This window comes from Aptenodytes patagonicus, chromosome 3 (genome assembly GCF_965638725.1).
Source record: "Aptenodytes patagonicus chromosome 3, bAptPat1.pri.cur, whole genome shotgun sequence".
Taxonomy (NCBI): Eukaryota; Metazoa; Chordata; class Aves; order Sphenisciformes; family Spheniscidae; genus Aptenodytes; species Aptenodytes patagonicus.
Window position 1 is genome coordinate 89394918 of NC_134951.1, and position 13393 is coordinate 89408310.

The 13393-nt window shown below is 39.5% G+C and overlaps 1 protein-coding gene across 1 annotated transcript in view; it reads left to right on the forward strand.

Moving 5' to 3' along the window:
* The window catches only part of CHRM3 (cholinergic receptor muscarinic 3), a 201664-nt gene extending 191816 nt beyond the window's left edge, over positions 1–9848 (forward strand). Inside the window, exon 3 of the mRNA XM_076335540.1 lies at positions 8027–9848. Within this exon, the coding sequence (XP_076191655.1) occupies positions 8027–9848 (1822 nt within the window). The remainder of the gene's footprint in view (positions 1–8026) is intronic.
* Positions 9849–13393: the final 3545 nt, after the last annotated feature.

Genomic DNA, 13393 nt, shown 5'->3' on the forward strand with positions numbered 1-13393 from the left:
ATAGATGGGATGTGATTTTAATAAAGCTCTCTGAAAGAGAAACTGCCTGGAATTTAAATAATTTCCTCTCTTCATAAGAACACACTTCATAGATTTAACCATTCGAACTGACAGTCAATATTTACTGTAATCTTAATTAAGCAAGACCTAATTTGCTCTGGTTTCCAAGCATTTGAAAATTGTAGACACATCCAAGCTCAGGCTTTTGAAAGTTTCACTTTGTTCTGTACGAGTTGTTCAGACAAAAACCACTAAGTGCATGTGCCGGAGAAAGAAAAGTGCCCTTCCTTCAGCGAGTCTGCTGCTGCTGCACCTGATAAACCTTCGCTGCCCTTAGGCCATATCACAACTGAGATTAGTGGCTCATTTCTGAAGCTTCTCCCTGGAATCATTTTAGAGGGTTTCAAGATAGGATTATTTTGAAACTGAAAGTCATGGAGTGAATGAGTGTTGGCTCACTGAGGCTAAAGAATAAATAAATAGTAAATAGAACAGAAACACTAATTCAGTAAAAGTGGATATCTGTTAAAATCACTGTCCTTTTAACTATGCAGACTAGGATGTGTGTTTGTTATATATGGCATATTTGGAAAAATTATGCAAGAGAATTATGCAGTTCGTGTAACAAATTCAATCTTAAATGGAAGTCTTGAGTGCAAGGGATCAGAAATACACATCTGGATTTTTGAAATGGCAACACATGCAACATGTCCGAGATTTTTTTTCTTTTCTGGTACTAGTGGTAACACAGTATTTATTCTTATTTTGTAGCTGTGTAAATGAGCAGATGTTTCCACTGAAATCACTGGCCATTAAAACATGTTAGTATTCAAAGTTACATTTCTATCATAATATAAAAACCTGCAGTGAAGGGTTCATGCTACATGAAGTAAGGTGTTTGGAAGAGCAAATACTGTAAAAGCAAACACAGTATAAGCAAGCAAGGCCCGCAGTGGATACTGCAGATACAGCTGAGCAGTACGAATGTAAGCCTCTCAGTCCAAGTGAAGGAGGTAGCGCATGTTTGGCAAAAGCTAATTGGCAAATTAAGGCATAAAAGAGGCTCTTCCCATGGCCCAGCTTTAGATACCCAATTTCCTGGCTGTGTTAGGTGGGCAGTCTCAGGTCCTCCCAGTGTGGCGTCCTTACGCGTCCCAGCAGGAACGCTTGAGGTAGCATCCCTCTGCCTCTCCTCCCCGGGAGGGATGCTCCCTTCTGCTGACTGCAGGGCAGCAAGGGAGACAAATCAGGTAGTTTGGTGCTGCGCATTAGGTTCTGTAAACTCTCTCCAAAGTAAGAAAAACAACACGTATGATTAAAGAAATGAGTTCCTCGTTTGCTCATGCTAGACCTCACACACTAACAGCAGCAACACAGTAAGCAACTAATAAGCAAATCTAATTCATTAATCACAAAAGTGATTTTAAAGCACTGACATTAAATCTAGGTAATTTTAGTAAGCGTAAGCAAAACATCTTTATGGATGGAAAATGGAAGAGCTTGGGTTGAAGTGTTAGTGGGATATGTTTGACTGAGCTTTATCTATATCAAGTTGATAGATAATTAGTGAAAGATATAGTCTTTCCTTACAACAATATTTGGAATAACGTGACAAAAGTATATATATCTGCAGATATATGTGTGTGTGTGTGTATACATATGCGTATATATATATGCACACACATACGTGTATATATATCTGCAAACGCATACTTTCATCTGCAGATATATATATGCATACTTTTGTCACATTTTATATTATACATATTTGTATGTATCTATTCTTATGAGTACATATATATAAAAGTATAAGAGCATATCAGTTATTTGTCTGTATCTACGGTGAACATGTAAGACAGTGGCCAGGATATTTAATAATGGGATCGATTTCTGTGGCTCTCTCTTCTCATTCTGCAAAGATGCAAAACTATATTGAGTGTAATATATTTAATCGTCAGTATAAGTAAGTCATGGTAAATCTGAGGTCCTGTTCACTGATAATTACACTGTGCTTCCTGGTATCAGATATATATTCATAAGGAATCCCGTATCTTGTGCTACACTAGCTGCAAGTGATGTGAGCTTCTATATAATAAATGTAAAATCATGAATGCTAGTGTGAATACTTGCATCTTCATTTTTTTCGTTTCAAGTTTTTAAAATTCCTTATTGTGTTTGGAAAGAAAACCCACTATGTGCGATTTGAAAAATAGATTACATAATCTTGGGAATAATTTCAGGAAAACTTTAAAATTCATATCTATTTTTATTTTACCAAATATTAGTTTTGGAACAAAGCTTATGTGCTAGTTTTGGTAAGTAAGTGCATTAAGCATTCTAAAGGCTCGGTTTCTTTATGTTAGAGAACAGTTTTATAATTCACTGCATGGAGTTCTCTGCTGTTTACGCTAATGTGTATACAATAGCAATGCAGAGGAAAACAGAAAAATGAGGTAAGCAATTTTCTTGTCTGTGCAAGCAGATGAGATGTGAAATTCTTCAATCGTCAAGGCTTGCCGGTTTTGAGCTCACGTGCAGCCAAGCCCATAGAGAGCTGTCTGACTTCCTAGAACATGCATCTTACAGCCCTTTAAAGACAGCAAGAAAACCGACTTCTCTGCAAAAATGGAGGTTGTGTGTTTGTGAATAGGAAGGTTTAAGGAAAGGAAAAAATATGGTAAACTGAAATGTGAAAGATTAACAAAACTGCTGAAATACGAAATAAGCAGAGAAATGAAATGCAGTGAAAATGTGTGACAGAACTGTTCCTACTGTCTATTCTATTTTACTTTCTACTTACAGCAATGTGCAATGAATTAGGCTATTCCAAAAATTCAGGCTTTTAAATCTGTGTTATACCCATTTATTGAAATTAGTGGCCATTTCTGTAGCTGCTTTCTCCTTCTCTTCCAATGGGTCTTAGTGGGATATCTAATATCTCAGTCCCTCCAATGGAGCAGGGAGCGGAGGTGCATGTGGAAGGATGTATGTGAAAGTTTGCATAGCCATTCCCTGTACTGTGCCTACACTTTTCCTGAATAATGCTGGGAAGCATACATTGCCTCTGGTGTTCTCTGGCCCGTACGTTTCGTAAGCTCTTATTAAAAAACAAAGAAGAACAAAAAAACCCAAACCACGGTGAATAGCATGGCAGTAATCTTAGGTAAGTGATTATATATTCTTGGGCTAAAAATAGTTTCCTTTGTTACTCCCTGGCTTGAAACTGTAATGTAGCGTATCGTACCAATGATTTGTAAACTCTTATCCTGATATATAAACCTATAATCATTTCACAGTTTGGTTTGTTTGCCTCACTCAGACTGTGCTGCACTGTTTGTTTTACCAAAATATTTGTGGCTGCTTTCCCACTTGGTCACACATCATGCTGTCTTTGAGCTTGGCTCACTGGGCAGGTGCTGGCAGGCTGCACTGCAGGGTGCGCTGCCGTTTTTCTTGGACCCAGGACACCCTCTCTTTCCCTGTATCACTTCTTATAGAGAAAGCAGAAAATGCGTGGCAGTTCTGGAAAATGATGGATAACTTAGCTTACTTTGGCTTCCTGAACAGAAGAAAATCCAGTTGCGCTGATCTGGTATGTTATGGTGGTGGTGGTAGTGATAGTTTTTTTCTATGCAGATGAACATATCGGTAATACATTTTTTATTGAATTTAACAGTTCAATTACAGGAGCTTGTAGAAGAGCCAGAATAACAAAAGACTGTACTCATCATCCTGCTAGCACTTCCACTTTATCAAATAGTCCAGTCAACGCAAGTTTAGGGGGTCCCCTTAATGCCTGAGGAGTTTGAAAAGCTGAGTTCCAGCTTGCAGGATTGCACTGGGCAGCAGGGAGCTGTTGGTGGGTTGCTCTCACTCTCTTCTTCCTCAGTTATTGGACTAGTGAGGACTGTGCAGGTTTTCATTCAAACAGTGGTGTAGAGAAGTTACCTTGAAGTCCAGGGATGGGACAATTGGCCTGAGAAGTCAAGGTTTGGTTCCAGCACTTGCTGAGTGTCTGAAAGACCGCAGCTGAAGTACAGTTTTCCCAGGCTTCCTCATGATGAGTCTTTTGAAGCACGGTATTTCTGAAAGGATTTATTAGTTAATTTACATTGAAACCCCATTTCAAAGTCTAAAATTAAACAGAATTCACAATCGTTTTATGGACTTGGTGATAGATAGTGCAGTGTTTACACATTCATTTTTGCAAGATTATTTGTATCTTCTATGTGGTAGTTGTTTTGGACTTCCAAGGCTAACATTTAGGTTAGTTTATGGTTGTGTTATGCAATGAAAATGGGAAGTACTACCAAACTGTCAACTATTTTTATTTCTTAGTAATACTGTTATTTCTACCATCATTTCTAAGTGGTGTTGTTTTTTATTCTATGCCCTGTAGTGAAAGTTTCATTTCCTTTTTCAGTATCTTCTGCCTGGTCCTTTCTTGTGTATTAGAAGATACCAGCTTGTCTTTTTTTATGAAAAAGGAGAATAATGATATCATTGCCATCTAAACTTACCGGTCAGACTTCTCAATCAATACTTGACTATGTTGGCTGTTACGTTGTAGAGGTGTTACAAGTGTATGTCTGTGGAGGAGATGCTTTCTGGCTTTCATCCTCTGCTCTCTGTCCCTAATGTCAGTGAAGGAAGGTCTGCACCCTATAACATTATTAATTTCTGGCATATATTTAGCAAATATCATTATTTCGGATCTCTCTCATACTATTCTGGTTTTGACCTCATCCTATCTGACAGCTCTGGAAAAGCTGCCTGCTTCCTAAGTAAAACATTGCAGGAAGGATGGTTTCCAGCAATCCTGTTTGAGTCAAAGGTTTTTTTCCCCACTGTGACTAACCACCCTGGCCCATAAACAACCGGCAAGAACATTGTGAACACTTGCTTAAGTGGTTGCTCACAAGTGAACTGTGTTTGTGTTTCACACACACATTGGAAGGGGCAAGCCAAACTTGAATATTGCTTCACTATCTTCTTCAAAGGAGAACGTTATTGTACATTGGGTTTCCATGGGCCTTCATTTGTAATTTTTGAGTATGTGGGATCTCCATATTCATAGACATGTAAATGAATGTTGTCTTTGGTCAAGGCAGAGTGAGCTGGTATGAGTGTGCCTGAGGGGGTGTGAATGAAAGCAAGAGCGTGCTTCTCATCCAGACCTCTGCTTACCTTTTTGCATATGACTTTCTGCAGACTTTCATTTCATTAGCGTAGGTGGGATGAGTCTCTCTCTCTCTCACAGTGCAGATTTGCCTTCTGCAGCTTCTTTGAAACAGTATGATAGGGATCGGTGAGGACATGTTGCTGTATGCTTGGTGGCCTGAACTACACCAGCTCCATAGTCAGAAGTAGTATTATCTTGAGGAAGAAAAAAAAAGAAGTATGTTGTGTCCCACAGCTTCTCTAATAGATGGCAAGGACGTCATGGGATATTTTCAGAAAAGTTCGTTTGCATTTTCTTGGGAAAGGAACAATTAAAATGATAAAAAATATTGAACATTTTAGAGGAGCAGCTTGACAAATTTTCAGAATGTCTTTTTGCCTGAAATTTCATGCAAAACCACACATTTCTTTCATATGAACTTTGCAAAGAAAAGAAAACTTGGAATGTCAAAGTTTTTTGATAAAAGTTAATTTTAGTTTTGTTGTGGTTTAACCTCAGTCGGCAACTGAATACAATATAGCCGCCCGCTTACTCCTCCCCTCCCCCCGCCCAGGTGGGATGGGGGAGAGAATCGGAAGAGTAGAAGTGAGAAAAACTCATGGGTTGAGATAAAAACAGTTTAATAATTGAAATAAAATAATAATAGCAATAATAATAATAATGTAATAATAGTAGTAGTAATAATAATAATACACAAAGCAAGTGATGCACAGTGCAATTTCTCACCACCCGCCGACCGATGCCCAGCCAGTCCCCGAGCAGCGGCCCCCCTGGCCAGCTTTCCCCCAGTTTATATACTGAGCATGACGTCACATGGTATGGAATGTCCCTGTGGCCAGTTTGGGTCAGCTGTCCTGGCTGTGCCCCCTCCCAGCTCCTTGTGCACCTCCAGCCTTCTCAGTCAGTAGAGCATGGGAAGCTGAAGAGTCCTTGGCTAGTGTAAGCACTACCTAGCAACAACTAAAACATCGGTGCGTAATCAACTTTGTTGTCATCCTAAATCCAAAACACAGCACTGTACCAGCTACTAGGAAGGAAATTAACTCTATCCTTGCCGAAACCAGGGCAAGTTTCAACCTACTTTGATTTTAAGAAAATCAAAGATATTGATGTTGTTTTACAGTTTATAAAATTCTTACCATTTTTCTTTTTAGAAATTGTTTGAGTTGCTCCAAATTTTCAATCTTTCTATCAGGAAAAGAGTTAAATTTAACTGTGTGATTTCCCAGAGCAATATTTACTGTTGTTATTATTACGCTATTATTATGTTCACATCCTGTCTGATATGATGTTGAATGCATTAAAAGTGGATTGAATTTGATTAGGGTAAGGCAGCATCATTGTAACCTTGTCTTCCTATTAATAAAGAGAAAAATTAATATCTCATTTATGCTAGATATCGAAATATGGGGGAGGAGGTTGTGTTAGTTATTGTGCATGGGCTAAGGGAAGGAATTGTTGGTCTGTTTACTGCATATGTCAAAGAAGCTGCACCATATAAACTCACATGGTGTCTTATGGCTTGCTAACAAAACCAAGTACAATTCAAGGGAAAACAGAATTTAGAAGTTAATTAAAGAACCAAACCCAAAACCTCCTCTTTTGGGTAAATATTTTGTGTAACACCAGTGCATTGTGATACTCGTTAGTATCTCATGCCATAATATATTGACTGTGGAAGGATTCACAGTTAGAAAATGAAGAAACATTTCTCTTTGACAGTGTATTTTGTTTAACATTTACTATCAGCAATGGACTTTTGCATCAGAATTCGTGCTGCTTGATGATATAATTGATTTATTACAATGAATCTAGTCAGATGACCACGGAAATTAATGAAATAAGGGAAATGCAAATTCCTATTCTGAGCATGTCTTCATTTTACATAAGTACTTGGGGAAAAGGACTAACGCTTAATTATGAATCCCTTTCATGCTTTTCCCCTCTTTTCCTGAAGTATTTAATGATTGCTTTGACATACATCTGCCAAACATTTCTTCCTGTCTCTAGAGACCATATTTTCAAAGGAAATTTTAACATGCGTTGCCCCAAAGGTGTTTTGAAGTCATTAGATGTACAAAACCCTTAGTCCAAGTATAAAAATGTGCATGAAAAATGAATAGTGGCATGTGCAAAAAGTGCTAATGGAACTTTTAGTACCTTTCTCAGGCAGCTGAAATGTAGATGAAAATGAAAAGATCTTTGCAGCCTCACGAGTTAGAGAAGCTTGACACAGTGAAATGATGCTGACTTGTATCTCGATAGTTTAAGGAAAGACAGAACGATATTTTTGTTTGTCATTAGCTGTAACTGGAGGCAGCAGAGGCTGGGGCTGTGTTTTGCTAGTACCAGGATAGCACTGGGGACCAGCATTGATTTGAACTTGAAGGATTTGTGGCTGCATGTGTCTGGCATGTAGTTTTTGAAGTCTCCAGGGTAGTGGGCTGTTGAGATGTAGAGTTCAGGATAGATCCGTCAGGGAGTGTTTTAATTAAGAGTTAGAGTTAGGGGGCATTTTAATACTACTGCGGGTTCAAATTGTCCTGGGATTTTGGTTCTTCTGTGACTGAATGTTTTTAGGGAAACAGTATGTGATTACTACTGTAATCATATGCACACAGATTACATGTGTGTAATCTCAGGTTAGATGAGATTAGATTAATGACAGCTGTAAAATGAGTACTACCACGTACACATCTGACTTGGAATGTGTCACAGGCAGCTTGGCTTTTAAAGACATCTTTCAAAGTGCTGAAGGGATTTTATGTATGAGTATGCGGACGATTATCTATTTACCATCTTCACCTGTTCACCTGGTTTTTGTTTGTTTTTTCCCTGCTGCAGACTATGTCAGAGAGCCACAATGATCATGCAAAATAACAGTTCAGCCTCGCCCCTGTTTTCAAATGTGAGCTCCTTCTGGAAGAGAGATTCACATGGACCGGGACTCCTCGATGAAGCAGCGTCGCTCATTGGCAGCTATGATTTCCCTCAGACTACAGAGAGTTTTCCCTTCTCCACTGTGGAGTCAGCAAACATGTCCCTAAATGCCACAAGCAAAGACCCTCTGGGTGGACACACTGTCTGGCAAGTAGTTTTGATTGCTTTCCTCACTGGGATCCTTGCACTGGTGACCATCATAGGAAACATCCTAGTGATTGTTGCATTTAAGGTTAACAAACAACTGAAAACGGTCAACAACTACTTCTTGTTGAGTCTTGCTTGTGCAGATTTGATCATCGGTGTTATTTCCATGAATCTCTACACCACATACATCATCATGAACCACTGGGCTTTGGGAAACTTGGCCTGTGATCTTTGGCTCTCCATTGACTATGTTGCCAGTAATGCCTCTGTCATGAATCTCCTTGTCATAAGTTTTGACAGGTATTTTTCCATTACGAGGCCACTTACGTACAGAGCCAAACGAACAACCAAAAGGGCTGGGGTGATGATTGGTTTAGCATGGATCATCTCTTTTGTTCTTTGGGCCCCTGCCATCTTGTTCTGGCAGTATTTTGTTGGGGAGAGGACTGTACCTCCTGATGAATGTTTCATCCAGTTTCTAAGTGAACCTGTCATCACTTTTGGCACTGCCATAGCTGCCTTTTACTTGCCAGTCACCATTATGAGTATTTTGTATTGGAGGATCTACAAGGAGACCGAGAAACGCACCAAAGAGTTAGCAGGCCTACAGGCTTCGGGCAGTGAAGCAGAGGCAGCACGCTTCGTACACCAGACAGGCAGCTCCCGGAGCTGCAGCAGCTACGAGCTGCAACGGCAGAGCATGAAACGCTCCACCCGAAGGAAATACAGACGCTGCCACTTCTGGCTCACAATGAAGAGCTGGGAACCCAATGCAGACCAGGGGGACCAAGAGCACAGCAGCAGCGACAGCTGGAACAACAACGACGCTGCTGCCTCCCTTGAAAATTCAGCCTCCTCTGATGAAGAAGACATCGCTGCAGAGACCAGAGCCATCTATTCAATCGTGCTGAAGCTTCCTGGTCACAGCGCCATCCTCAATTCCACGAAACTACCCTCCTCAGAAGATTTGCATGAGTCAGGGGATGAACTGCAGAAATCCGACACAGAATCGAAGGAAAAGAAACCTAAAAAATTGCACCCTCCCAAAAGCGTTCAGGATGGTGGAAATTTCCAAAAGAGCTTTTCTAAGCTGCCAATTCAGCCAGGGTCAGCAGAGACAACCACAGCTTCTGATGGCATCTCGTCAGTGACCAAGACATCTGCAGCCCTGCCCTTGTCCTTCAAGGAAGCAACCCTGGCAAAAAAGTTTGCCTTGAAGACCAGAAGTCAGATCACAAAGCGAAAACGAATGTCACTTATCAAAGAAAAGAAAGCGGCACAGACACTCAGTGCCATTTTGTTTGCCTTCATCATTACCTGGACCCCATATAACATCATGGTTCTGGTGAACACCTTTTGCAGCTGTATCCCCAAAACTTTCTGGAACCTGGGGTACTGGCTTTGCTACATCAATAGCACAGTGAACCCTGTGTGCTATGCACTGTGTAACAAAACATTCAGAAACACTTTCAAGATGCTACTGCTGTGCCAGTGTGACAAACGAAAACGACGCAAACAGCAGTATCAGCAAAGGCAGTCCGTCATTTTTCATAAGCGGATCCCTAGGGAGGCTTCATAGGATAGTATTTTTTAAACAATTAAAAAAATAATGAAGGGGGATGGGATGGGACAGGACGGGACAGGACGGGATGAGACGGGACGGGACAGGATAGGAAAGGATGGGATGGGATGGGTTGGGGTGGGAGGGTGGTTCTAGGGTGCTGATTCAAACATTTAAACATCAAGACGTGAAAGCAGCTGCCAGGCTTATGTATCCTTTTAATAAATCCAGTTTAATATAAAAATCAAGTCTGCATTCAGCAAAAACTAACAAACTTCAACATTTTTACTAAGGAATGAAAGACTTACTTAATAAAGTTTTCCTACAAATTTGCAAGAAGCTGTATAGCAATTATAAACCCATTAGTGATCTGCCCAGCTCTTTGATTATAATCAACTCTGGGATCTCAGGTAAGCACATCTAGCTAGCCCAACTCTTCTGTTTCCAAGGAATCCAACAACCTTCAGTTCAAGTCACATACAGATGTAGCAAGCTAGCAAAACAGGATTATGAAATTATTTGAGACACTGTATAGGTTGCAAAATTGCTTCTTGTTGTCCAGGTAGAGCTTCCTGTCTACTTCTCTTCTGGTATATTGTTAATTGTACCCCTGATTCCTGATTGCCGAGTATCTATGTGTGCAGCTCATGTTTTATATATATGTGTGTTCGTGAGTGTGTATGTATGCATAACATACATTCACACCTCTAAAATACACACATACCAGGAATGAGGTGATCTATTCTAGGTCTTACAGGGCCCCCCCATCACGATTACATGTGAGTGAAATTAAAAAAAAAAAAAAAATCAGAAAATCATATTATAAATATATATCTCATTATTTGCCACCTGAAATTCAAGTTTATCTTTGAAATCAAAACATGGTGTCCACATTTCAAATGGAGAGAACCAAAGCGCAGCCTGTGAGCCTAGCAGTCTACAGAATTTTGTAATGGGGCACAGGCCCAGTAAAACCTTAATCTTGAGCACAGTATCTCTCCCCAAAGTTATCACGCCTCTAAAAGATACGAAGGTGAAAGGAATTGAAGGTTACATTCAGGGCAGAGTATGACGTTATCTTTGTAGGGTGTAGGATGGCGAGAGCCCACATCTGGGCTGCAGAGTGCTGATGCTCAAAGGGAGTTGCTCAGGGACCAGGTGGGCGCAGCCATTAGCAGGAGCCCCATTTCGTGCTCGGGCGGCTATGCTGCTCTCGGGGCACGCACGGACACTGCGACACCTTGTCCTGAGTTGCACCGTGTGGAGGCACCACCCTTCTCAGAGCCAGCTCAGATCCAATGCACAGTATCTGTACGGCTTCCGATGAAAGTTCGAGTTGTAATTTTCTGTCTTGGTGGAGCCCCCCCGCTTGCACTCTCTGCCCAGGTGATCTTCAGATGCAAAAGATTTGTGTAAAGGAAATGCTTTATTTTTGCACATGAAGGATGCTCACTAAAAAGTGTTTCTTCTCCAGAATCTGTTTTAAAAATCATTAGGAGAAGTGCACCTAGATCTGTTTAATGCCAGGTTATTCGGTGTTGCGAAAAACGTGGATATTGCCAATTTGTAACCTGGCAATTTTTTATAAAGAAAAATTTAAAAGGGCTTTAATATTTATAGCGTAGACATGACCAGTATTTCCTGGTATTTGTGATGTGGTCTGCACCAAACATGATTTATAAAAGTCGGAGATCCCCTGGGGAAAGGATTGTACTTTAAACTATTGTTCTAAATCTGATTTAGTTACATGTTGAAAGATAATTTTGTATTCTCCTTTGAACTGACCAAAACTTTTTTTATTGCTTAGACTCTTATTTTGCTGAAAATAAAACAAAACAAATGTCTTCTTTTACAAAGGGGCATCAGTGTTGTGAACACAGAACTGATGTAAAAGCTGCTTTTGTATTCAGTGTGAGATGGTGTTTACAGATGATTTTGACAACAGTGGAAATATATTAAATGGTGTCTGTGTATCTGAACTATTTAATTTTGTGTTACGTTCATATGAAGAAATATTTATACATACTTCACCAAATGTTTTATTTAATGTTGATAAATATTGCTCTTCAGTCTTCAGCTGTAGTGTCCTTTTAAAGTGATTCATAAAGGTCTGCTTGAGAAATGAATAGAGTATACCTAGCTTTCTTGTCACTAAAGCAAATACTCGACATACAAATCTTTCTTTTGTATGAGTTGTTTAAAATGTCTACCTAAAGGTAAGCTTGTAAATGATATTGCAAGTCTACTGCAAGTACAAGTTTAGTATAAAACACGAAAAAAAGTTAAAGCTTCATCTATATGTCACAAGTGCATTTTGAGCTAAAGATACCCAGAATTGGTTTACCAGTTTGGTAGCCACATACAAGGAAAGACTTCTAAGGCACGCATGTTGCAAAGAAAATTAATGACCCTTATTTATAGAAAGTAGCCTATATTTGAAATATATTCATTACTCAAGTTGACCTAACTAATGTTTTAACATTTAAATATATATCAATATCTATATATATTGCCATATTATTATCTTCTGATATCTAGAGTAGTGCTGCGCCCCTAATACACAAAATGTGAGAGCATGTAAGGAAGCCAGAGTTCATCAGGGGGATTTATAGTATATTAGTATTGATTTTACAATGGAAAACTATTATTTTTAATGAAGTTAAGCTTCCTTGAAAGCGGCTGTCACCACTGTTTACATAATAGGAAGAGTTAAACCCTGGGATTGTTTTAACAAAGAAATAAACAACCTATCTTTTGATGTGTGAACAGGCTTTAAAATGTTATTTACAGGCATCATAAAATGTGGATGTATACACATATTGTAGCATAGATCAATTTAGTTATTATTTATTTAATGGAATATGCATTATAAAATATTAAGAATTTGGCTGTGTTACAAGTACAGTGGGGATCAAATTAATTTGTATTTTATATGTCTGTGTTTGCTTTAAACCCATGCACACACAAAAATTTTAGCTATATGCACAAGTGGATATATTATTTATGAACACAGGCGCACATGATAGGTTGTAGAAGAACAATGCAAGACCAAAAGGTACAATCTGACACAGCGCTACTTTTAAAAAGTACAAATGAGGTAATATCTCATCTGTTTTGAGGAAAATTAAGTCAGAAACATGACAGAAAGCATCATTCTGAGAGCAGACAAACATCTCGGTCCCATTAACACTCCTCACACAGTACACAGAAAGCTGTTTTTTTCAGAGACCAGGCATCATCCCCGTTAGTTGCAATAATACAAGATTAGACTCCATACGAAGAAGATCAAAAAATCGGAGGCAATAGGCAGGCAGGAGCCACTGGGTTGTCTGGAGAAAGCTTCGTAGAATAGACTCCAGTCACTGTCAGACACTGAACAGCTCTAAGAAAACAACAACATGCGTTACAATATATGCTTGGCTTTCTCGATGTAAAACTGTGGTAGAAGTTTATTGCTTCTGTACCAGTATAGGCTGTGAGAAATGTCCGATCCAAAGATCCAGGGCCAGGTGTCATGGTGCATGAAGCACTTTATCCTACCCCAGCATAACACGCTTCCTGCA